The sequence below is a fragment of the Parus major genome, chromosome 1 (assembly GCF_001522545.3).
Source record: "Parus major isolate Abel chromosome 1, Parus_major1.1, whole genome shotgun sequence".
NCBI classification, from domain to species: domain Eukaryota; kingdom Metazoa; phylum Chordata; class Aves; order Passeriformes; family Paridae; genus Parus; species Parus major.
In genome coordinates, this window is record NC_031768.1 from 30,322,808 (window position 1) to 30,350,180 (window position 27,373).

Here is a 27,373-nt window from a genome sequence, read left to right on the forward strand (position 1 = left end):
GAGTAGACATTATTGCTCTGTACAACTAGTTTAAAGGAGGCTGTGGTGAGGTGGGTGTCAGGCTTGTCTTCCAAGCAGCCAGTGACAGGACAAGAGGAAATGGCCTCAAGTTGTTCCAAGAGATGATCAGGTAGGATATCAGGAAAAATTCTTCACTGAAAGAGTGGTAAAGGGAACTGGTGAAGTCACCATACCTAAGTGTTCAAAAAAAGAGTAGACATGGTGCTTTGTGATAGTTTAGTGGGCCTGGTGGTATCTGGTCAAAGGCTGGATTTGATGATCGTGGAGGTCTTTCCCAACCTTAATGATTCTGTGAGCATTTGGGTAGCCTTTGTTGTGGCTGGAAAAGTATTTGAGAGGCTCACTCTGATACGTTCCTTTGGCCGAGTCGTTTCTCCAAGGTCTGATTCTCCTTTGCATTGCATTCTTGATAATCATTTATGCCTGTGTAAAGTAGGCATAAAAGTGCTTTCATATTGTAGCGCAGTGAAGAGCTGGGATTACAAATTCTTCAGCATCAGAAGGATTTTTTTCTTTATATTGTCACTGAAAATTTGCATTTTGATGAAGAATTGGAGCAGTTTTACTTGTATCTTTATCCATGCTGCATGTCTTTGGGCCTGAATTCCTGCAATGCAGCATATACCTAGCCTGGGAAATTCTTGTGGCCAGTGCTGAATGCCATGATTTATTATCATGGGAAGTAGTGCAGCTGTAAGCAGCAGCTTAATATGAAGCATAGAGCAGAACTCAGATCCAGCGTGATTAACCTGAAGATGTCTCCTGAGGGCCAGCAAAGCAATCTCATTTGGGAATCTGACTGAATAGCCAACTCTAGCACCTTCCTGCGTAACTGTTCAAACCTCCTTGGTGCCATTCAAAGGCTGGCCATGGCCATGCAGCCTGATGGGGCTAACAACTAGTCCCACCAAATAACCTCTAGGCCTTGTCCAGGGATTGAGATGGCTCCACCTCTCAACTTGGATCACAAGTTAGTTTGAGTGGGGAAGAAGTATTAATCTCTCCAAATCACTGGGTTTCTGAACCTGCACATATGAGAAAAATTTAGGCTATGAGGAATCTCGCAGTTCTTCTAAGAAGGGTCAGTTGTCCTTCTAAGGGTCAGTACAGGAAAACAGGTTGTTGGAGATTTGCATGGCAATTAGGTGCCCAGGCCCCCTGTAGCCAGGGTGATGAGAGATATCTGATCAGAAACTTCAGATGGTGTGTTGGTTTTTAAATGGCCTTATTACTAACTTCTGGCAAATTTACAAGGTATTTAGTGGTTCTCACCCAATTGTTGTTTAATTCCTTAAAATAAAAAAAAAATAAATTCTATGATGTGGTAATTAATTCCAGGGCATAAACCAGTAGCAAAATATGCTCAAATGTTATGTGCCACTGCCATTAAAATGTAAATCAGTCTAACTCAATGATCTTGCTTACATCCTTCAGAAAGAACAGTCCAAAATAAAAGTTACCAATTTTTTAAAAAGGGTTGTTTTTTTGTTGTTTTTTTTTAATAATAATGCATGCAGACAGATGTAACTGTTATTACCCTGGTCACTATAACATAATGAGAATCCTTATAAGAATATGCTATATTTCAAAACTGAAATATGTAGAAGGGGATAGGAGACTTCAGCAGTATCAGCATAAATGGAAAAATATTGCAATGCTTAATTTTTGTAGTATATTGGCTACCATTAGAACAGCAAACATAGATTTCCAGATGTTTGTGAAGAGTCCAACAGTTATATTTTATATCTAGGGCTGTAGTAACAATTTCTATTCAGCAACCTAGAAAAACATTTCATGTCACAACATGAAAGAAATATTACCATGGTTTTGTCCCCCTCATCCCCTATATAAAAATTTCTGAATACTTCAGTTAATGACAAATAAAAATGATGGTTTGAAAATTAAAGCCACAGTCACTAAGGGCGGGACATAAATGTGCAGATGTTTTGTGATGCTCAAGAACTTTTCAGCACCAGTGCTGTTGTGGAGAGGACTGGAAATCCATCAGAGTCAGACACTGTCAAAGGCATTCCCTAAGCTACACTGTCAGAAAAGGTTGTTAACTTTTCATGTTCTTTCCAGATTCTCTTAAGGAAAAAGAACCAAAACCACACAACCTATTAATAATGGCTTATATACAGCTCTCACTATTTTATTAGCAAGAGGTTAACTGCACTCTGTTAATACAAGTGAGCAACTTAAATCTAGAGTTCACTGGGCAGCCTGTATGAGTGGAAAGCTGCATTGTCCTGAAACTGTTTACAAAATACCAATTTTTCTTCCCCAAAAATGAAAATTTTTTACAAGCTTAGCAGCGTTTTTTTGTCACCTCTGTGCCTTAATGAAGTTATACAAATGGCTGCCTGGAAATCTTGTCTTTACCACACCTACATGGCTAGACAAAAACCCAAATTTTTAAAGGCACTCCTTGAAACTGGTACATTTAATGCCTGTGCATGAAGACAGACCTCTTGCCACCCAGGAGTTGGCAGACACTTCTGTGACCACACGTGTAGCACCAAGCCATCATGACAGAGCATGAACTTCTACTGCCACCTCTCTCTCTACTGCCCAGTAGTTACAAGGATGGAAATAAAGATCAAAAATATAAATGGATGTCAGCTCCTCCCTCTCCTGTTTATTTTACCTGCTTTTAATGAGTAAGATGGAGATCACAGGTGAGATTTTTTCCACTGCCTGGCCCCGGTGTGCACAGAAAGCTCTCCAACAGTGTCATGATTCCCCAAGCAACGAAAAACCCTCTGGAGCAAGAAAGCCATGGGCAGCTGTGCCACTTCCTACGAAAAGGCAGTGGGGATGCTGCAAGTAAAGGCAATGTGGTGGGAGTACTGGCTTTTGCAAGACAGGTGGTCCAGAGGGGAAGGGCTGGTATATGTTAGGGGAGGCAGGGAGAGGGCCAGATAGTGTGCAGACATGGGGAATTGTGGAGCTGAAGCCACATCTCTGATGGCCTGGCCCCTTTTCTAAGTCTCAGGAATTGCCTGTCATATGTGCCTTGTGCAAGGTGTCAGGTATCAGTTTTCCATAATGAAAAGTACCATTAGCATGTAAAGACAATTCATTAGGTGCAACATAGCAGAACTGTAATTAATTATTAGATATTATTTCTCACAAAATGCATCTCCAAGATCACATTGCATAAGCCACAATATTGGACTGATGAAGCATAAACAAGAGTAATGATAAACACCGGTGAATGGAGTTGGGAAGAGATGGTTATCAGAGTACCAGTGTGTTTCATGAGGGGTTTATTTAACAGTCTCATTAATGATCTGGAAAAGGAAGTGAATAACCATTTAATTAAGTTGGCATTTGATACTAAATTAGAAGTTACTGCAGACACCTCTGAGGGCAGCAAAATAAATCAAAAAGGAGCTAGAAACTTGCAAGGTAAAAATGGAAAATGAGATCTGGTATGAAGAAAAAAAGCAAGCTAATCTATCTGGAAGCAAATAATCATGTAGCTATCAGTAGAGGAATTCTGAAGAAAGCAGTGTTGAAAGAGAGGCAGGGATGTTAATGGACTATACATTCCCTCACAGCTCGGATATATGTTTACAGAAGCAACGCATCAAGGAGCAGGAAGGTAATAGCCCTTCACTGCAGGGCTGTAGTGAGAAGCCATCTATAATGCTGCACTCTGTTTTGGGCACCCTGTTATCAGAGAGATATAGACAAATTGGAATGAGTTCAGAAAAGAGCCATAAAAATGATCCCATATCCCTGGAGATAATGACTTATGAAGAAAGATCAGAAGAAGTAAATGTGTAAGGCCTTGTCTGAAAGATGACTGAAGAAGGACAGGAAAACAATCTGCAAAAATGTGAGAGCAAAAAGGGAGGAGGATAATTTATCATAGTAACTATTAGTAATACGATGAAATAATAAGTAACAACTATAAATTTTGAAAGGGCAACTTCAGGTTGAATGTAGGGAGAAATTTCTGACAGTGGAATTTGGGTTAGTTTGCAGAGAAGTTTCCCAGGGGTAAAAGTAAAAGCTGCATTCAAATCATTTAAAATCAAATTGGACAACTCACTAGAAAATGCACCCTGCTACAGGGAACAATATTGCATTGCCTAGGGGATAAGCTGGATGACTTAATATGATATTTCATACTCAGGTCTTTATGACTCTGATATTTTTAATATGCATGGTCAACTATTTCAGGAGAATACACATTTCTTCTGCTGTCAAGCCTGATAATACAAACACTAGCATGTAAACATAACTTTAAAGAAGGCAAGTAGCCCTGCTTACAGCACTGCACTGCTGACATGCAAAAACTTGAAGAGCCTGAGCTCTTCAAGTTTTTGCAGACTGAGTCCTAGATCTTGAATTGTCAATATCAAGATGGTATAAACAGGTAGCCACATCATTTATGGGTAGGTGAAGAAGTGTACAAAATGGAAGATGGTGGTTGGAAGCTCCAGTGAAGATGTATTGTTGTTGTTATTTTTGTGTTTATTGCTATTACTACTTAAGACTGGTAGTGTGGGGTTCAACTCCGTTTCTTAATTGTTCTCTTTTTTGGTCTCCTGCTTTCGCCTCTGGGCTGAGTGTTCATTAGACAGCATAAAACTGCTTTCTATATTGCTTTTTAACACTTAGTATTTTTAATATATCCTAAAATATCTGTGGAATGGGAAAAGAGACAAGGTGAAGTGAAAACTTGACTCTCCCCCCAGTGAAAAAGATGGCAAAGGCTTTAAATGGATATGAGAGTAACCCCATATTTTCCCCCCAGTTATAGCCATATAATGTTGAATTCGTTTCACTATTCATTAGCAGCAGAGACAAGCTCACAGGCATTCAGAGAGTGTGCTCCCTGAAACATCATGGTTCTTACATGTGGGGTTTTTATGTTTATGTTCCTGTTTTCTTCTCTTCCCTCCCATCCCTGCACCCCGATGGGCTGTGTGTGGGGCTGGCAGCCTGGTGGTGCCACAGTCCAATGCCCGAGCCTCGGGGCTCTCCAGCAAGGGGTCGAGCAGCAGTAGCTCCAGTGAATCCGAGACCAGCTCAGAGTCTGACTCAGAGAGTGAAAGCAGCTCCAGCGAGAGTGACGGCAGCAAGCCCTCGCATTACTCCAGCCCAGAGGTAAGGGCTTCTCTCTGTATGATTTAGGGTGGCACTCCGTTACTACACTCACACCTTTTCCCAGCCAAGCCAATACAAGGAGGCTGTGAGGAGATGCATGAAAAAAAAAAAGGGAAAGGCCCAGGGATCCTCCTCCTGGCATGCTGTGAAATATATCTGGGGCAGGGGGACCTTAGGGCAGATAAAAGCATTTGAAACAAAAATGAAGAAAGAAATAACCCTGTTACATTTTCCTCAAATTGGAGATGAGTGGAGCACCTTGCAAGGTTCACAGCTTGCTTGAAATTACATGTAACTCTGCCTCCATAGCAATGGCTTGCTTAGTGTGTAAGCCATGATGTGGGCTCCCAGCACTGCAAGGGAACTAAAGGGAAGCTATTATAAAATCAGTTTGAGGGTGAATTTTTAAAAGAAACCAGTTATTCACTCATGCACTTCCCTTGCCTCACTCTCTAAGTGAATTATTCTCTGCTACTGCTGCCTTTATGTGATTTCTTTCAATTCACCTCCAAAATGGACTAAACTGAATTACTCATGGTGCAAAACACTGAGCCCAAACTAGTCATCTGGAAAGCTAGCACTGAAAATTTCCACATGTAGACAAGCCCTAGCCAAACTAAAATTAAACTGCCAGTGCTGTGACACCTTCTGCTTTCACCTCTGCAAAAAGCTCAATAGACACAGCAAAGCTGCTTTCTCTTTTCTGCTTTTCTTCCAGGATGGATGTTTTCACATGTTTTGGTCAATACACATGTTTAGAATTAAACTATGAACTCCATAACCACATCACACACGTTAATGTATGTAAAAATATTCAAAAATCTAGCAGCAAGATTGTAAATACACATGAAATACAGTCTGTGTATTTTCTTACTCCACAAAAACCGTCCAATCACTAGACTCCTCCCCCCCAAAAAAACTGTCTCACCTATTCTCTCACCCTGAAAAAAAAAATTATGCTGAAAAAACATCAAACCTCTCCTCATATTTTCCTTGGTTATTGGGAGACATGTTTCCAACTGAGCAAAATGCAGTACTCACAGAAATCCTTAATATATTTTTCTCAGGTTCTGTCACTTTTGTTCCTTGTTTAACACTTATCTTCTGTCTTTCCTTCAAAGTACTTTCAGCCCCATTTCCAGTTAATTTTCCTCCCACTTTATCCACTTCCTACATATCTCTCTCTTCCTTCCAGTCTCTCTTGTTACTCTCCCTGCAGTACCCCATGTCTTATTTCCCATTCAGAGCTTTCTCATCTGACCTGTTAAGACCTTGTTCTCTGTCTGCTTAATTCCCTGCTGGAATTAGTGTAAAGATCTCATGCTCGGTCTCTCCTCTCCCTGTGGGATCTCAAAAGGTGGAAGAAAAGGGGCAAAGAGAAGAAAGAAAGGGGAAGAAAGTATGAGATGAAAGGAGGAGAAGCACAGGAAGGGAGGAGTGGTTACTATCTAGGTAGATACCCATTCTGCTTGGACCCAAGAGCAGCAATTCCTCAGAGAATGCACAAAGCTAATGAACTGAGGCAGGTCATGGATTTCATAAAGTCCAGCAGAGAACTAAGTCATGGAATCATGGAGAAAGTGCCTCCTCTTAAGCATTTTATAGATATCCTCTTGAGATCTGTGGAACTACTTTTGTACAGAGCCTGAGCTGTCAGTGATCATTGTCATGAAACAATTGCCCCACTCCAACAGATTGCTTGTCTCTTTGCATTATATTTGTGTGGTTTGCCTTTTAGGACGTGCTGCATGAAACATACCTACACAAAAATGTAAGTGACTTAAAAATGTGGTGGCTGCAGTGATTTTCATAGGCAATTTTCATCCCTTGATGGGATATGGGAGACAGCACACACAGATAGAGTGTGGGTGTCCCAGGGAAGTAGAATACCTGTGTTTTCCCCAAGGGTAAATGCTTTTCCAGGCCTATCATATGACTGATTGCACCAGTTCAAACATGCTCAAGTGATGTCTGACTGAAAGTCCTATTATCTTTGCATAAATGCTTTAACTTACATTTATGCAGCCAGTGAAACCATGTTCCTAAAATATATGCCAGTTTCTTACCCAGTAAATGGAAAGAGACAAGTCCTTCGAAGCTCTCTAAATGGAGGCCATGTCCACATAAGTAGTGGATTCAATTCTAGATTTAGTCTTAAAATTAATGTAATCTGTTGGAGAAGACAAAAAAGTAAATACATCTTGGTTTTTCATTTAGCATTAACTGGTGCTTTCAGGTTCAATGAACTTGACTAGTCCAGCAGAACGCTGGGCAAGAACTCTGTATTTAAAGGTTGGGAGGAACTTAATGTAGAAATCTGCAAACCATTATGGTGCCTTCATTCTTTTTTTTCCTTCCCATAATCTGAAATATTATATGCATATACTCAAAGATTTTTATTTCTGGGACAGTGTATCTTCTGCATTTGAGGTTATATAACAATTCAAGTGCTGTTTCATGTCTTCTGTAATTTTTCCTCATCTCATTTTGAGATTTTCAAGTTGTCCTCAGGTACCTAAATGCAGTTGCCTAGAATGTAAAAGCAGCTCATTGTAAAGCCTACATATAAAGTAGATTAGATGAATTGCACCCTAAAAGTGTCTGTTTCTTTCCACTGACTATTTAGAGCCTGTAGTGACTAGCTCAGCTGTCTTCACTTTATGTCTGCTGTAAACTAAGAATAATGGCTGAGCTAGAACAGGAGACAACATTCAGACTGGTTTCAGTGATGTGGACAAATTAAGGTGCCTCAGACATTAATGGGAGTAGTTAAAGTTTTGTGGACTGCCAAACCTAAAATTATGAACAAGGAACTGAGACTTCTATCTCCTGTTTCTTTGCTGAAGTCATGAATTCTTTGAATGACCTTAATTAATGTCATAAATGAGGAATCTGGAAAACAGTGACATCTTATCCTTTTTCACATGGTTGAAAAAAAATTGGGTGTCAAGTATATAGAAAAAGCTACATTTCTAAAGCTAAAAATGTGGTTAGTTTGTTCTTTTTTCCATTGAATTATCCTGCAAGCCTTTACTAAAGCTGCATTTGGTTAGCCACAAATTCCTACTATGAGGGAGGACAAGAATGGGGAATGGGCAGGAAGGAGGCAGAGAAGCTATCACATGGGACAAAGGATCACTGGCCTCTCAACGGTAATCAGTCCAGAAGAGAAAGATGGCTCTTTAGGAGCCCCACCAGCCCCACATACCAGATGCAATGGGCTTTACAGGTTTTGTTGCTGTGACCAGCTCACAACTGTTAGTTTCTTCCTCCTTTTTAAGGAGTCACATATACAAAAGAAAATGGAATTTTACCACTAGACCAGCTGTAAACACTATCATTACCTTTGTAAATAGGATTCATGGGTTTTGGCTGTCCTGTGAACTATTATTGACAAAGACTGCAAGCAAAACTCTCCCTTCCCTCCAGAAAACGCCTTGTGCCAAGAACCACCTCTCACAGTATATGTGTGCTGTGCCTAACACATGGGAATGCCCAGTTCAAATTCGTTAAAGCACTAGCAGCAATGTTAATAGTAGCAATGAAGTAATAGTAATAATCATCATCATCTTCTTCTTCATCATCATTGCCATCTGTGCCTTTAAACATAATGAGAAAGCACCACATGTGCTTTGTATGGGGATTGCCCTGAGTGAAGTATTTAATAGCAGGGCAGCACAAGCAAATTACCCCAAGGGTAAATTAGTACATGGCAGAGTAGCTTGCAGGGATGGTGGACTAAGTCCATGCAGATTTTATAGGCTCTCTTATCTCTCAGTGAATGTGGTGTCTACTTCAAGTTTATCACACAATAGCCACACCTTAGGTTCCTCATTGCAATAACAAGCATAGAACGACCCTATTATACTGGCATTGTTTAACAACCCTTTACCCTCAAAAGTGTTTCTGGATAACATTTTGACAAGTTTCTTTTTGGATGCATGCCATTCATGCCTCTGGTTGCACTTGCAGCCTTGAAGAGATCTGAGATATATATAGACATGCTGCATGGGAGTCATCCCACCTAAATTTGCACACTTCTCCTGTAGATACCTACATCTGCTCACCACTTCAGCCTCCCCTTTACAGTCTGTGGAGAGGAAAAGATGTTTTTAGGACCCAGCTCATTTGGCCTATTTCATATGTCTATTTCAAGAGGAATTTTTCACACCCTAGAAGACTAGTCCACTGACTGGAGAAGGAACTTGTTGACTAGCTAAGATATAGGTGTCTGTGTTGTACAGATGAATCCACCCACAATATTTAAGGAAATTTATCACATCCTCCTGTTTCTTCATGAAGCCTGGCACATGTGTATGTGTGTGATACATTGATCCCTGAAAGTGTCTTTGTTCTGTTAAGTTTCCTGGTTTGAGTTTTCATGCCAAACCTATATTTAATTGCAAGTCAGCTGATCACAGACTGTTATTCCTATAGCTGGTGCCCATCTGGACAGCAGTGGCTTTACCCCAGTTGAAAACTGCCCAGATCTCTAAAAGGCCCTAGGGACAGCATTTTTCCATGACACCAAAACCTATGGACAGAGAGCATTTTGGTATCAGAATATTCTGGATATATATTCATATGTATCTCTATCCTTACATGCTGCTGAAAAACTTCCAGTTCAACTTTTCTTCCATAGAATGGTGTGTGGAGCAGGAATTAGGGATTTTCTTTTTCTCCCACAAGTAATTACAATTAGGTATGTATAATGGATGGGCAAAATTTTTCAAGTGAATTTTCCTAGTCCATTTTTTTACCAGTCTTGTTATCTATTCTTGGCTGTCATGATTTGTTCTCTTGCAAGGTACTTTCTTTTTTTTTTTTCTTTTTTTTTTTAATGTGATCTCAAAGTACAGTAATTTTCAGTTAGAACAATTGAATAAATTATTTCCAAAAATGAACTGGCATCACTCGTGTACATTGACATTCTCAAATATTCCAAAATGGTATCAGAGCCCAAAATTAGTAAGAAAAGTCTTAAAATTCTGATTTTTTTAGATTTCAATCATTTTAATTTACCTGATGGGCTGCAGATATTTTACTTTTTTCAGATGCATCTTAAAGGATTTTTTTAGCAGACAGATCTAAGGGGTTTTTTTCAGAAGCCGCAAGGATTTGAATTTTTATTTAACTAAACCTCAAAAGTGCACCTGAAACTCCTGACAAAACCAGTAAAGCTGGTAACAGTGTTTTTATTAAAAACAGAGTTTTTATTAAACTTTATAGTTGGAAAATAGGTTGGTAGGAGTATAGGTATTATGCCTAAATAGCAGACATGCTACTCTAGGAAAGTTCTGCACTGCCAGGTTATGACACTACAGCATGTAATCACTTTTTTTCTGCTGGTTTACTGTGATCCCTTGACATCCGTGAGCCACATTTTCAAGAATTACAAGATACATAAAGAGGCAGAATGGGATGTAACAGATGAATTAGAAGTTTTTTTGACTTTCCAAGCAGCACTCACTTTGACCTATACTTACGGGCAGAAGTGTATTCTTCCCCATGTGCTTCTGATGTATCTCTTTTTCTGAAATACACCTGAACAGTGGAAAGACTTCTATGTATACTGAACCTTTTATTATATATCTAGTAAATTCAGTATGTGCACAGTGAATGGCACTAAACAAATCTATCTGTATTTTCAACAGCAATAAAAAAAAATGCTGTTCATTTTTAGAAAAAGAGTTAAGGGTTGTAAAAATACAGCTTCATCCAAGAGAAATATTGACCATCCATTTTCAAGATTTACAGCTCAGGAAAGAAATTCCTCAAGTAAGATATTAAGGAGCATGCTTTAAAAAACATAAATGTAAGGCAGTCCTGCAAACTTCCCGTAGGTCTGGGCTAATGATTAAATCATTAATGAGTAAATTAGACACTTTAGGTAGAAGGAATATTTTTATCATATGAATTCCAATGTCTAATTTTTTTGCTTATTTTAGGAGCCTTTGCTCCATGTAGCGTGCATACAGTCCTCCGTGGGTGATTCTTAAGGCGCCCTTGGCTGTACAGGAAACCTGTGTTGCCCTCAGGCATCTACTTTAAATAAGATACTCTTTTAAGTTAGAGACTGTGGATATTGTCTCTTGAGCAAACTTTCTTCCAGAGCACTGATGGTTTTCATGTTCGACTCGTGACACAGTTTTTTGATCATTCACATGCAACAGCCTAGTGAACCAAATATTGGTTTCATCTGAGGAAATTAAGAAATTTTTCACTTTTGCTTTCGTGGGGTTAGTTTATGGCCAGCCATCTACTCCATCATCTATTTCTTTTTGGGGTTTTTCCTTTCCTCTTTGTTTTATTACATTCAAATTACTGATTGCAAGAAGCACTAGAAAACAGTCACACATTGTTCTGAAATAACATTGTCTCAGCTGTGGTTACATTTGAAATCATGATTATCCCACTTCTTCCCTGTCCAAACACCATTATGTTTTAGATGTACTCTTATAACTTGATAGTGTTGTGACAGACATTAAAAGAAGAACTAACAGCCACACAATACTCACAAAATGAACCCACGAGAGCACCACCACACAACAAATGTTTGTGGATTATAATGTCAATACCAGGCAGATTACATGAAGTGCCTGGTAAACCCTCCAACTCCCCACCACATGCCACTTTGTATGCTCTTTGAATGCTTTCTGTATTTACTTCAATTGTACCAGACACAAAATACACATCCCTAGCTTTCCTGATAGCTATCCTCCCCTAGCCTCAGCTGTACCCCTGCCTTGTTTTCCTCCCTTCCTGTAACCATTGCATTTTTTTTCTATTTGGAAACTTTGAAGTGTTTCCCAGTAGAGCCAATGGCAGTACTGCTGTTGTGAATCACCCTTGGAAATGTTGAATCACAGAAGCCCTTCTCATCTCCAAATCCCATTCTGAAACCAGAAACATCACAGTTTGCAAGGCATGAGCCCTGTCCTGCCATTCAGAGCCAGTGCCGAGGGGTTGCCATAGGCTGGAGCGGCTGTTGTATCGAAGGAAAATCTCTGTGGTGGCCAGAGGAATGCGACGTTTCGGTGGCCCTGAGGGACGCCCGGGGTGGGGGCAGCAGGGTCTTGGCACTAAGCTCGTTGCCTTTTGTTTCCCTTTCAGCCTGAGCCGCCCTCGTCCAACAAGTGGCAGCTGGACAAGTGGCTGAACAAAGTTACCCCTCACAAAGCGCCCATCCTAACCCACCACGATGGCCCGGCGCTGGAAGCCCATCCCTACTACGGCCGGGTGAAGGCAGAGCGGCAGGAAGGACAGAAGACCCCGGCTGAGGGCCCGGCCGAGCACCGCAGTGAAGAGAGCCGCACCACCGCCGCCGCCAGCGCCGCCGGGGACGGGCCGCGGCCTAGGACCGCCAACAAAGCTCCAGGCAGCAAGGGCAGCCGTCAGAAGTCACCCCTCGCTGCGGACGGCGGGCCGCCGAGGCGGGCAGCGGGGAAAAAGGCACCGCGGCGAGCCGAGAGGAACTCCGCCGGAGACGGGCCCCCCTGCCCCAGCGCAGAGGAGCCCCCCCGGAGCCACGGCTTCCCTGAAAGCGCTGCTGCCGAGGCGCCCAGGGCCCGGCCCGGCGGCGGCGGCTGCAGAGCGGGGCACCGCCGGGAGCCCCGCTCAGCTGCAGCTGGTGAGAAGCGGCGGGCCCGAGGGCCGAGCAAAACGGCGCCCAAATCCAAGGAGTTCATCGAGACCGAGTCTTCATCCTCATCATCCTCCTCCGACTCAGGTTCTGAGTCGGAGCGGGAGGAGCGCCCGCTGCCCAAGGCGCCAGCGGCAACCGGGCCTGAGCCGCGGGCTGCCAAGGACGCGGGGACCGGCACCGCCAGCAAACCCCACGGCGGCTGCAGTGCCTTTGGCTCTATTAATGCCAGGACTAGTAGTGAAATAGCAAAGGAGCTGGAGGAACAGTTTTACACCCTGGTTCCTTTCGGTAGGAATGAGCTCCTGTCTCCTCTGAAAGACAGTGATGAGGTAAAGTCGCTGTGGGTCAACATTGACTTGGCTCTTTTGTCCAGGATTCCAGAGCGTTTGCCCGAAGAACCGCTGGCCATGAGCGCCGGAGCAAACCAGGCGGCCAGCTTCCCGCAGGGTAGTAGTGCTGAACCCCCCGCAGAGAAGGGTTTACCGAAATCTAGAAGGAAACGCAAGGTGAGCTGCTGGGGAACCGATCAGAGGGGTAGGGGAGCCTCCAGTGAGTGAGAGGCAAACACCGCTTGCGCCCACATCCAGTGCTCGATGGCAGCATCTTCTCCAAGCTGGCGTTTCAGAGCTGGGATTTGTCCCTGCTCTCCACGTAGGGACTGGCCAAACCCCAGGGGAAATGCCATCTCTGGAGGTGATGAAATTCCTGGCCGCGAGGGATCACAGCTCCTTGGAGACAGCGTTCACTGCTGCCATGTGCCTTTGCATGCCTTAGCGAAGGCACTGCCTTTATAAGAGCATAATTTTCTCTCCTGAGGCTTCTCTCAAAACCTGAGCATTTGGAAATAATGCTCAGGTCAGCAAAGGGACAGCTGTCTGCTGTCTTGTCATAGTCTACACAGTATCATTGTGTGTGTGGTAAAAAAAGAGGCAGCATCTCTTTTCCCTTCTGACTGTCAGCAAGAGGCAAGCCCTTCAGCCCCAGCAGGGAGCCCTGGCTTTGTGAGGGATGGATTTGCAGAGACCTGGGACCTGACTGGTTCCAGATCCTGGTTCCCTCACACCCTGGTGGCCCCATTTTCCCTTTGGGCTATAGTCCATTAGCTGCCCCCTCCTCAGCAGCACTGTCACAGTGCTTGGATGGGCACAGCCCTCTGCTCACATCCACCCTTCTGTCCTGCTTCTTACTTTCTGATGCCAAGGGGAAAACCCTCTCCACTCCATGGCCAAAGCTGTCCACCTAGCAGGCTTTCTGGTCTTTTTGTACCAATCTGACCCCCAAAAGTAATTCTGAACTGTAATCACCATCTGCTCAGTTTCTGGACAGTTTTGCTGTGCAGCCAGTCATCTGTTGCCCTCTAAGCTACTGTATGTGTGCAGATGGACCTGTACATTTTTGAAGACCATTTATCTAAAGCAGTCTTCTGTATCGTTTTATCTTTCTTCATTTTTTCATTCTTCTTTTATTAGTATCTGGAAGGTGGCAACCCTGGTTCAAGTGGGGAAGTGGTGGAAACCAAGTTTTATATTGTACCCTTTCTTTACATGCTGCCTCTTTAGGTTTTCTTTTTTAAGACATGGTCCAATCTCTGATTCCATGTTAGCTGTATACTCAAACAAAGTATCATCATTTGTAACAAAATGACAGAAAATACCAGCCCCAGACTTGTTGAAATATTTTTGTATCTGTAGTAAATCCAAACCATAAAAAAATACTACTTTTCTCTTCACTCAGTGTGAGAATGAGGAAGAGTGCAGAGACATCAAGAAGACTCACTTAGAGCGAGAGAGTTCTTCACGATTAGCTGCCTCTGCCCAAAGCATCACAACAGCAAATCACTGCAATATGAATGAAAATAGGTAAGCTTTTTCCTTGTTAGTTACCACTGAATCATACAGCTAGTTTCAGTTTATTGCCAGGTGTTATTTTTATCTTTAGTATGATTTATTTTTTAATTATCACATTTTATGTTGAAAAATTAACTGCTGCAGTCTCTGTTCTTCTAGTTTAATGATGAAATTAGTAGCTCCTGACACATTCGTGTACTTAGGTTTTTGTCCTGTTGCACAAAGAAGTTGTGAGGCTCATGGAACAAGTAATTAAAGCTAGAGCAGTGTGATTTCCAAGACATATTCCCTAACACTGTGTTGTAGACAGCAATTCACATATATAACCATCTTACAGCCCTTTCATTACTTTATTTACTTACAAGTTTCAAGCTTTAAGTTTGACTGTATAAATAGAATTATGTATCAGCTCTGTGGAAAAGATGGAAAAAATATTCATAACAATGCCTGCAATACTCAGCTCTAGAAGATATTTGAGAATCAGTATTTTTGAGATTACAAGCATTCCATTCTTTGTAATTAGTAAGTATTCTAGGACAAGGAACTTAAGACTTTTTAAAAAGTGAGATTTTTGAAGGATATAGGGCATGAAACAGAAGATGACTATTTAGCATTCACTGGCATGGTTTATGCACACAGAGCCCTATCAGTGTTGGAGCAATCACACTTGAGTTTCTCTGGGGGCTTCCAGTAGTCAAACTTAGACATGCACGTTTTCAGAGTTCAGCTGCATGCTGCTTGGTACATGCTGGTTATCAGTAATTTTTTTTTTTTTTTTTTTTTTTCTGGTAGTATCACGATACATCTTGGGATGAAATTGCTACAAAATAAGAAAATAATTGTGTTTACTGTAGTAGGCTTTTCTATTGCACACCTCTTTGATGAGATTGAGCAATTCTTGTCATTAATACTGGAAAAAATCACAAAGAAAACTGATATATATAGTGTTAATTCAAAAATATGCATTCAATTTCTTTGTCCTGACATGTCACATATGTTTCATAAAGTGAAAACAATGCCCAGAATGGTTCCTTTCTTGTGAGTGGTTGCATGCTTTCCTGTTACCCCAGTGTCAATATGGTTTATGTTGCATTAATTTTCAGAGAGTAGAATGGCTGTCATAGCTTGCTGTGTCACAGGGTTGATTCTGTGCTTCCTGGAAGCAAGACAGTAGTTTGCATTTTTCATGACATTATATTCAGTACTTCCAGTAGCAACTGTGCATTAGAGAAACAAATAATTTCTGAAATGTACAGTTGCCTCCTAATTCCTACAGTTGCTTTCTGGTTTGCCCTGCTTCCAAGATGCTTTTGTGGTTTGTGCCACAGTGTAGACCATGATATCAAATGCTGATATTCCCACTGCTAAGGAAGGGCTACTGAGGCTGTAGCTAAACCAGTAGGGCAGATATCAGGACCTCCTGGTCATCTTGCAACCAGCATCTATCTGCTCATGCTGGCACAGCCCCTCTCCAGTTATACCACCATAGATGCCTCTGAGGTTCTCCTGTAAATATACTCGTGAAACTTGTTTGGAACCAAACCTCTTTATTCCTTTTCCTTTTTCCTTTTCCTTTTCCTTTTCCTTTTCCTTTTCCTTTTCCTTTTCCTTTTCCTTTTCCTTTTCCTTTTCCTTTTCCTTTTCCTTTTCCTTTTCCNTTTCCTTTTCCTTTTCCTTTTCCTTTTCCTTTTCCTTTTCCTTTTCCTTTTCCTTTTCCTTTTCCTTTTCCTTTTCCTTTTCCTTTTCCTTTTCCCCTTTTCCTTTTCCTTTCCTTTTCCTTTCTCTTTTCCTTTTCCTCCTTCTTTACCATTTCCTTTCTCTTTTCCTTTTTCTTCTTTTTCTTCTTTTTCTTCTTTTTCTTCTTTTGCTTTTCCTTTTCCCTTCTTTTTTCCTTTTCTTTTTTTTTCTTTTTCTCCTCCTGTCTCTTTTACTTATCATTTTCCTTTTTCTATTTATTCTTTCTTTTTCTCGTGCTTTTTCCTTCTTTTAATTTGGGTTGGGGTTTTTTTGCCAGAGTAGTAGCATTTGTCTCCCAGTAAATCCACCCAGACAGTTTGGGCGGCAGAGTTGTGGGCTGTAGTGAGAGGAACAAGACCACCTTCAGCCATGAGCATTTTCTGTTGTGGAATTACAGTCTGATATGCAGACTAAGTAAGGTCCTGCTTGAAAAGAAGGCTCAGAGATACCCCAAATCTCTTGCACCTTTATCATCTCCACAGTCTGCCCATTCCCAGCAGATGACAGCCTTGAGACTGTCCTCTGCTGCAAGTTGTCCTGCATGGCCTCTCAGCGTAAGACATACTGCTGCACTTTGGCTGCTCACACTATGTTTAGGTGGGCCCTACTCAGTGTCCAAAGGCCCTGTAAGGGGTGTTCAGCACAAGTAGAAATGTCAGCTCCTCCTCACAAGTTCAAGGCTGTTGGGATCTGTGGCACAGAAAATAGGCCCTTATCTGTGGTGCCTGGCTCTGACACCCAAGAGAGCACTGAGTTTAGCATAGTATCATGGAGACAGCTTTTAAAGTTAAGTAGAGAAATTGGGAATGTGAGTGTGTAATTTAGATAGAGTTTTCTTAAGTCACTTGGTGAGAAAGTTAGAGTTTAAGGTTTAAGCTATTTTAGAAAGTAAGAGACAAGATGGAAGATTTAGGACGTTGTCCCTTCTTCTTTCTTCTTCTTTCTTCTTTCTTCTTTCTTCTTCTTTCTTCTTTCTTCTTCTTTCTTCTTCTTTCTTCTTCCTTCTTCATTGCCTTCTTCTAAGGATTTTTGGGTAATAATGAGTGATTGGATAGAGAATGCTGCAGTGCTGCACACAGGTGTTGGGTCATTGGATCACTAAGAGAAATAACTTACTTGGCATTTGATTACTGGACAAATAGACATATAAAAGACCTTGAAGAGATTCTTCATTAGCCATCTTGAACCTTTCTATCTTAGTGTATGTAGCTCCTTGTATTCTGTGTATATGTAATATAAATAAGGAAAGAATAAACAACTGAACCTAAACACAAGAAAATAGTCTCTCTCTCTTGTCAATCCCCAGTCCTGGGGAAAAGAACCCAACCACCAGTGTCACTGCCACACAGGGCCAAGCTCTTGAGGGTTGTATATACTTCCAAAGAGCCATGGCTTCCCTTGGATGTTTTAGACCCATGTTTTGACAGCGATGTATCTATCAACATGGGTAGCCAAGGCATGGGTTTATGTTTGAAAAGAGGAAAAGAAATTACAACATCAGTCTGCACATTCAACATAGTGCTAAAGATCTTATTTTTCTTAGGGGGAGAAGAAGGGCACAGTTGTCTATCTTTCACACTCTGAGTCTTGCTTTTGTAAACACCATTGGGCATTAAAGCAAAACAGTTGACATGGTGTTTTAAAGGTACTATGCCATGTGAAACAGTAAAAGTTCTGAATTACGATTCATGGCTTCTTTTACAGCTACTTTTTAAAAAGACTTGCCAGATAAATGGACAAATGTATGATAAGAGCACATTTAATTAGCTCTGTTCCCTGAAATTATGTGCAGAAATGAAGTATAGTTTTTACTGTATTCTTTTTTGTGATTCCATTAAGTGTATATTGTCTGATACAGTAACTATAAAGAAGTGAGAATTGTCCATAAAAAGTAATAGGCTGAATAAAGGGGAATGTGACAGGGAAAGGTATAGTGTTAAAATTGTCTTTCTGACCTTAATCACAGTTTTAGTTTTAATGCCAACTATCTCCTTAAAAAAACTTGGATTTTTTTGTGTGTTGCTTTAAGATTTTCAGCTAAATATTTTCTTCAAATTAGTGCATCTGAAGTTTATTTCTGGGCATATTTATATGGTCTGTCTGACTTCTCATCCAAAACTTCTCCCAAATAAATGAAAGCTGAAAATACTGTCTGTGTAACAGCTTTCTGCTTTAGAAGATAGAGCAGCTCACATTTCTCTCTGTCTACTGTTTGCATATGTTTCCTTTTGTCTGCATTATCAGCCTATCTTTCTTTGTCTTCAAAATCTGTATTAGATTAGTATAAACACTGCTACCAAAGGCTGGGCACTGAGCACAAAGACAAGCCAGTCATCTTTAAACACATTTCCTGTTTTAGTTCACATATGGTTTTATTGCCATGGCTTATAAATTGTCACCTGTAATGGTGAAATAGGGCTCCATAACCTGAACTTACACTTCAGAGCCTAATCTTCATCTCCAGCTATCCCTTAAGAAATGGTGAGCAAGTAGCCATTTATCTCTATATTTTTTTTCAAGTACTCTGATACAGACTTTATATTAGCTCCTGAATGACAATTTGCCTTGAAGGGAAAGAGAAGAAACATGATACAAATTTGTAAATGAACTCTTGGTCCCAATACTGTAAGCTCATTTCCAGATACCAATAGACTTTATCCTGCCAGCAGGTTTTAAATTCAAAGTTTTGGTAATATATAAAACATTTACCTTTCTCAAAGCCAGCTTTGTGACACTCCATTACTGTAATTTCCATTTCCAGCTTGGCAATACCAATAAATAAAAATGAGAAAATGCTTCGGTCACCCGTCTCTCCCCTCTCTGATGCATCAAAACACAAATATTCCAGTGATGATTTAACTTCCTCCAGCAGACCTAATGGCAGCAGTCTATTACCTTCAATCTCCTCCAGCAAAAAACATAAGGGTGAAATCCAGTCGCAGCCACATCCTGGAGACTTCAATGTAAGTGTATGCTGTTCACAATATAAAGCTTAGCAGTATATTTCCCACTTTGTATTGCAGTCTGTGATAGTTTTGCAGAATGTTATGCAAAAAAAAAAAAAAAAAAAAGTTGTAATAATGAATGTTATTTTCTAAGTTCAGCTTTTCTGGTTTGGAGTTTAGCAAGGCATAGAAGAAAGGAAAGATGGCAGGCTGTAAAACAGGCAAATAGCAAAGGCTACATAAACAAGAGGTAAAAGCTAATGGACCCAAACAAATGGCTTTAGGCCTCCAGAGCATTGTTTGGGCATGATGCAAGCCCCCTACATTCATGGTGCATAAGCCCCCTGCTTATGGACTCACTCAGCCACTGCCTAACCATGGGTGTGCCTGCAGACAAATTTTTCTACCTGTCTCAGAAAAAACTTCTTCAGATTCTGTTTATACCAGTGACATCTTAGCACCAGCCTCACAACTCAGTTCCATCAGAGTTGTATTCATATCCTTATCAGAGAGTCTTGCCCAGAGCACACTTCCAGGTAAGGCTGTACTACAGCATTGTTCTGTGGCCTCTGCCTTCAGAGCACAGAGAGAGAGGAGTAGATGCTGCTCCTGTTTCTGCATGAGTTCTGTAATTAGAATGCTGGAGTGAAGACCTTGTTAGCTCTTTTGAGTGAAGGAATTTCCATCTCTCTCTCACCTCTTCTTTCAAAATCATACCCTACCCTCCAGCCTACAGGACACTGAGAGTAGATGATCAAGGGCAGACTACTGTCACCTCCTCCCCATGACATTGTTCTGCTTTGTGCAAAATACCTAGAAGAAGCAATTTGGATACCATCATCTTGATGCCCACTGCTGTAGCATCTAGAGAAGCTGTAAAGGCACTCTGCTGCCATGCTCCTCTCCTTGCTACAAAAGCTATTCACGTTTTTCACTCTGTATCTATTTGCTGTGTTTGTTACTTGATGTACAAGAGGCTTCAAAAGCCTAAGTATTAATGCCTAAGCAAATAGAAAAACAAGCTACCTGAATTGTAGCAGCAGCCTCTTCCAGCAATTTTTGCTGTGGGGATAAGTGACCCCCTGTGTCTGTTAAGTATATATATAATGTTTATACTTTTTTTTTTTTTTTAATGGAGGAGGAAATAATAAATATAATATTAATTTTGGACACATTTTCAAAAATGAGTTACCATAAATTGTGTTTTCCAAGGCTATCTCACAGATGCTTTTGGTAAATTGAAAAAAACAAAGTACATAAAATTTTCCAGTAAAAAGGCCTTTAACATATAATAGTTACTAATTTATTTTTCATTAATTAAATGTAAAGTTTTAAACATTTTAACTTCCAAAACATAAATTTAGAAGTTTATAACCCATTCAGAATTATAATTATGATTCTTCACTGGGTATCTTGAAAATAATTTAAATTCCTTCACAGGTAAATGTGCTGGAAATCAAAAGTAAAAGGTGATTGCTTTATGATCCACACCCTTAGCAAATGCATTTCACTGAAATTTTCTGCATAGCCTGGCAATGCACCATTTGGTCAACATTTAACAACCTTTGCAATAAAATTCTTATGTATCTGGTTATTCATCTGAAAACTTTAGGCCGATGAACTGATCTGGATCTGCCGTGTAGAAGAGCTCATGAACTATAAATGTTAAACTTAGCTTGGTTTTATCCCATCTTCTCATCTGGCAGCCAACTGGCAGGCCCAAGTGGTCCTTCAGATATCTGTGAGAGACTGCAAGCAGAGCTTGCCAATAGTGGGCATTCATCCATTTGAGTTTTTTCCCCCATGTCCCTGGTGTCTTTCTGCCTGTCACCTGCCAATGGAACAGCATTTTTTGGCAGTTGTTATCAACTAAGAACCACCTGGGGTGCTCTCTTTTGCTCCATCCCAGTGTACAGTAGCCCCCACAGCAGGGTCACTTGGTAGGATGAAGGTGCTCAGGAGGCCACATGTAGAACAGGGCTGCAACTAAACACTGCCAAAAGACATGTGATTCCACTGCAGCACAGAGAAGTCATCTTTCAAGCTGATCAGGGGAGCTTTGGAGCACAAAGAAACCTGGATTACAAATTCATACAAGACAGGCACATCACCAGTGTAATGTGAATCAAGTCAAACGTGAGCCGTGCTCTCCTAAGCAAGGTACAGTGCTTGGCTGGAAGCTGAAGGCAAGAGGTATAAGCTAATCTTCTAAATTACAAAAGATCTATTTTTTAATAATTTCACTTACTGTGTTACAGAGTATTTTGATAGTTACCAGTAGTTTAGCTCAGTTTCTGCTGTATATCATATTGAAACTCAAACCCTTTACAAAGCCATATCTGTGAATTTGTGGTCATCAGTGTCAGGACGCACATACACTTCCTGCTGAAATAGCAGGAAAATTAACTTCTAATGTGCAGCACAATGCAAAGACTCTGGTTTTTGTTATTTGGGCTTTTTTAAGTTATTAGCCAATTCCTAAATGTCTTATCGACTGTTTGTTGTCTAGAAAGCAGTTCACATCAATTCAGAAAATGTTCTTCTCTGCAATAAGCCACAGTTCCAAACAGAGCCTTGGTCACCTCTGTCCACCACACCCAGGGACTGCAGAAGAACAAAGCTTATCTTCGATGATATGTGAGTACATATGACTCTAAAATAAACAGTGACATTTAAAGAGAGAAAAATACAATTTGTCCAACAGGAAATGAGACATTGCCTGGAATATTATACTTTATGTACACTGAGAAATTAATAACAAATATTATATAAAACCTTAATTTTTCATCATATATTAAGTTTCTAACTATAAGATAGTAGAATGCATAGAATCATGGAGTCATAGAATGGTTTGAGTTTAAAGGTACTTTAGATACCACTGAGTGCCAATTCCACTCCATGGGAAGGGCTGCCACTGACTAGACCAGGTTGCTCAAAGCCCCTCTCAACCTGTCCTGGAACACTTACAGATATGGGTAACTCCACACCACAACTTCTCTGGGCAATCTGTTCCCATACTTCCCCTCACAGTAAAAAATTGCTTCCTAACAGCTAGTCTAAACCTACTGCCTTTCAGTTTTGAGTCACTCCCACTTGTCGTGTCACTGCATGCCCTTGTCAAAAGTTCCTGATCATTAGGGAGAAGTGAGGACTGGCTGTTCCCTAAAGGACAGAGAGCCAAGAGCCAGGATGCAAAATACAGCTGGCAGGGGTCCAGTCCCACAACACCCAAGCAAGGTGAGCAGGGTAAGCCTGAGGTTGGAGTCATCCCTGCATCCCTGAGCCTCGACAGCTGCTGCTGTCGTGGCTAGTTCTGATCAGCTAAAGGTATCACAAAGGCAAGGGGGAGCAGGAAGCAGCAATGGTTAGGACGAGTATCTGGAGAGTTACTTGATCCTCTCCACTTCCACTTCATTCTTCACACATCCTTCACTCTCCTTCTCTTAAAATAATTTAAGCTTGTAACTGTCTTTATTTTTGGTAAATTAAAAAATCTAGTTTGTCCCCAAGGTCATGTAGGACATTGTATTATTTAGTGAATATAGTGGTGGAACTGAAGGTTGAACTCCTAGTATCTAGAAAATCCAGATTTTTTTGATGGGTAATGTTATGGCCTGCAAATAGTGATATTTTTTTCTGGATAGTGTAGAAGAGGTTCTGTTCAAGGTATGCCTCAAACTGCCTGAAGCTCTGAGCTGTGTGACCTTGACATATTTTTCCTATTTCCAGGCTTTCACCCATGACATCTCAAACTCCTTTATACCAAAGGAAACCCTAGGATAACAAACAATCTGGTTTCCTTAGAAACTGCTTTCTACCAGAATTGGGATTTTTAATATTTTTTTTTATTATTATTATTATTACTGTTGTTGTTATGCTTGTTCACACTATCTGGTCTCAAGGTCAACTAGAGAGACAGGAGACTCATGAAAAGAAACCATTTTTCCTGCTGTAAGGTATAAATAATTCCTGTGGACTTCAAAAGGATGTAACTGGTTTGTATGTCAAGAAAAGAGGACTGGTGAGATTAATTTTTGTATATTCATGGCAGTCATAAGCAGATGTAAGCTGAATAAATGTAATCAATTTTTTGCCTCTTATGGAAAAAACTCCCCTTTGTATATATCCTTATTCACCTTTCTCCACCTCCCTCCACATTTTTAACTCTCCTGTATTCAACAATCTCCATTGAGGAAACATGAAACTGTTTATAAGTGCTACCTAACTCTTCATGTATCTTAAAATATTCTATCATCTATAATTTACTTGCAACTGTTCAATTTTTTCTGCAGTTTAAACATGTACATACAAAGCAGAATGGTGCCAGTATCTGATAAAAGTCAAAATTGTAGGATGTGCTCACCTCTGGATTAGAAAAAAACATAGAAACAATTACAAGAAAACTGTTGTGTCTTCATCTGATTTTCCCTCAAGATGCTGACAAAAAAAAGGGTGAATGGTTTGCTTTATTTTTCCCCTAGGATATAGTCATAGGAGATCTGCCTTGGTCACCATCTCTATCATCTTAGAGGCTTTTATCACTAGCTTTCTCCATTAGTGTTACAAGTGATTCCTCTGGCAGGCGTCTCCAATAAAACTGTTTCATCTTTTCAGAGAGAGATACAATTAAATTGTTCATGTGTAGTGCCTTCCATGTAGAATATCCCCAAGCAACTTGTAGACCACTAAAAAAAAATCTAAAAAGGCAAAAAAGATAAAAACACAGAATCAAATATGTCCTAATTTGGCCTTAAAAACCAGAAACAGTTAAATGCCTGTTGTGCTAACTAGAGGGAGATTGTCAAGTACTACAGCTGTCATCCACAACTTGTAGCTGGGATACGCCACCAGAATATCAGCTACACTGGATCTTCATCCTGAAATTCCTGCACAGAGAAGTCACTGAAATGTAGCAGATTAGACTGGCTGCAAATGTTAAATGTCAACAAATTTGACTCACATGTTAGAAGGATCAAATTAAACATGGCAGCCAGTTCCTTTCAAATTTGTATAGCACACAGCAGAGGATTTGAAGAAATGCAATACGGTAGGTCTAAATTATGTAGTAATCCTAATGGCAGCATTTGTCCTAAATGATGCCTGTGAAGTATTTCATCTCATAATCCATGAAGTTCTGAATTACTGTAATCCAGCCATGGCTTTAAAGTCTTAATTTTAATCATACTCTAAAGTTCTAAAGAGAGTAAATCCCTTATATTTGATTTAAAACAACAACTAATTTTTTTGACCAGTCAGTGTCTCTTTACTGTATTCTCAATTTATTTTCTCTAGATCATTGACAACAGCTGTCACTAGCAATAAATTGGAATACAAGTAGGTCAGTAAAAAGTATATCTTGCTTGGCAGAGTGCTGTATACACATACACTGCAGTATAACAGTAAATATAGCTAACAGTCTTCAAAAGACAGGCAAAATTCTACTTCCCCTGATTTGCCATTGTTTGCTGATGAATCTTGATATATCCCCAAAACTGGTTTAGCTGCTGGCTTGGGCTGCAGCCTGAGTGACTGGGATGGCTGGAGGTGTATCTCCCTGTCTCGCTGCCTCTATCTCCTGTCCTACAAGTATGTAGCAGCGTGCAATAAGCATATACCAGGGCCCAGCTTATTGCAATGATCTTTTTCTCCTTAGAATCATCATGGCACTTCTCTTTCAGGTATTTCCCCACCTCAGCTGGGTTGTGAATTTGTTCCCGTGGAAAGTCCCAGGCTATAGGATCAGAAAATTCCTTCAGGGTTTGGTCCATATCCTCCCATTCTCCACACCACTCAGGATTTTCCACACCTGGGTCTACTCCTGGATCAGGGATCTCATCAGCTCCTCTGGACATCTCAGCCCTCATTCTAGAGAAGCTGTAGACCATGCAGTGCAACTGGGCATTTGTCTGCTTGTGCTGGATCACAGAATGATGGGGGGTTTTGTCCCCCTCAATGCCAGGATTCACAGATAGGGTGTGGAAAAGATAGTCCAATGACTCTATCTGAGGCTTAATTCCCAAGACAGCTTTGCTCTCCCTGTGGCGGTGGAAAATAACTTCACATACATTTGAAGAATGTGCTTCAAGTCCATTTTTAACAATATAATTACCAAGAAGTTTCCCTTTTAGATGAGAAGGTTCACTGCAATTGCTCTAGGGTGCAAAGGCTGTGATTTCTCAAGGGTGCATTCGAGATTTCCTAATCATTCCTTCAACATATAAAGGATATTTCGATCTTTCAGTGATGATGAACTACACTGGCAAATAATCATAATCTCTTTAGACAATCACAGGTAGACCATTTAAACTTATTTTTAGTCAGGGAATACCCTGTTCATATTGAGAACCAACAAAAAGTCATGGAGGTGGAGAGGGGCTATGATAATTTAACACACATGAGGAACATCAGTTCCCAAAATACTTATCAGATGTCTTCCTGGTCTTTAGTTATATAGTACAGTATAGTATAGTATATAGTATGTATAGTAGAGCAAATTATTACTTCTTTCAGTTCCTGTGATTACTGAAATGTCTGAGACAGGCTCCATTGGACAGGATCCCTGGATAGGGTCTTTGTTTTTCACTGACTCAGGCTTCACACATACTCTCACCCAACAGTTCCACCCACAGTTTGACTTCTCCCTCATCAGAGCTGGCTGCCAGGTAGACCCTCTCCCAGAAAGGTCTTCCTGCCTTTGCTTTCTTGGGAATTCAAGGTGTCATTCTGTGGCTTTTTTAAACAAAACAGATCTGGACTGCTGTGGCCCCACTGATTATAAAGGCTGTCACTCTAACTGAAATTAGCTTCATTCAGAACGTCTATTTAACATACATTGAAAGAGACAAAATTGTAGTTTATCTACAAGCACACACTGTTTTCTGCCTCTCCTTTTAAAACAGGAACTCAAGTACCTATTGTGAATGCTTGTTTCATTCTTCTGTCTTCACTTTTACACTTTGCCCTTGTATGTTTTAGTCTAGATATTGATTTCACCTGGGTATCTTTAAGTCATGAATCTGGGTCATACACAGGAATTTGTAGTAGTTTTGACTCTTTCTCATGTTCTTCTGTATTTCACTACACTGACATGGTTAGTCAGGGGGAGTTTGCATTTTTGCCAAAATAGGAGTTCCCACTTATTTTTATACCTCTGCATTTCATGTACATTAGATGCCAGGCCTTAATTTTGTCTGCTATTTTTTGCAACAGTAACTCCCTCTCTAGGTATCTGTACTATTCACCTATTCATCCTATCTAAGATATTGACCTTGTTATACTAAACCAAACAAGATAGTAGCTGTGTAGTTGTGTGATTGGGTAAATTTTTCTCACATTTGGCCCAACTCCAATCAGATCCTTTGTTTCTGTCTTTCTGAAATGCCTACAGTATTATCATTTAAATGGCTCAATATTTATCTCCTGGCCTTTTCCACTTGCATGCTCCTCTGCTTTACTTCCAGGCCTGCTGAGTCTGGCAGAGTGAGCATGAGACTTCCGTAGAACTGGGTACCCACTTTGGCAGTGTCATGGACTCTCCCCCAGCCTCTGTGCCACTATGTGTGCCATGCCTCAGACACAGCAGTGCCATGTCCCATAAAAAAGCCTATATTTTAAGTGGTGGAACGGGCAGGCGGCTATGATCCATCAGGGGAGAGCACTGTTTTGTATAGTAACACCCGCTCAGCTCTATCATTCACCCCAAAGATGAACGCTTTTATCTATAACCCAGCATGTGAAACAAGCTCCTGACACATCCTGTTATGAGACAGCAAATAGGCTGTGTACACCTGCCTTTCATGCTATGTGGTTTTCCTGCTCTTACAGGATTTTCTTCTCCCCCTCAACAGAAAGTTCAGGGCATATTGGCACAGCTTCAAAACTGGCCACAGGTTCACCCTGGCTAGCCAATTTCTTCAGATCTTCGCTTAGCTCTGATCATATTTTAAAGTTGCTCATTTTACTGTTCTACTCCTTTCCAACACATTCATTTTTTTTTAGGGTTTAGATTACTAAAGTTGTGAAACTGGTCCTATATTTAGAATTATGATTTAAGCTGC

At 40.7% G+C, this 27,373-nt stretch overlaps 1 protein-coding gene across 1 annotated transcript in view; it reads left to right on the forward strand.

Moving 5' to 3' along the window:
- Positions 1-27,373, forward strand: part of AFF3 (AF4/FMR2 family member 3) — a 323,273-nt gene that overhangs the window by 266,082 nt on the left and 29,818 nt on the right. Inside the window, exons 10-14 of the mRNA XM_015638560.2 lie at positions 4,977-5,142; positions 12,256-13,293; positions 14,522-14,646; positions 19,133-19,334; positions 21,826-21,953. Of these exons, the coding sequence (XP_015494046.1) occupies positions 4,977-5,142; positions 12,256-13,293; positions 14,522-14,646; positions 19,133-19,334; positions 21,826-21,953 (1,659 nt within the window). The remainder of the gene's footprint in view (positions 1-4,976; positions 5,143-12,255; positions 13,294-14,521; positions 14,647-19,132; positions 19,335-21,825; positions 21,954-27,373) is intronic.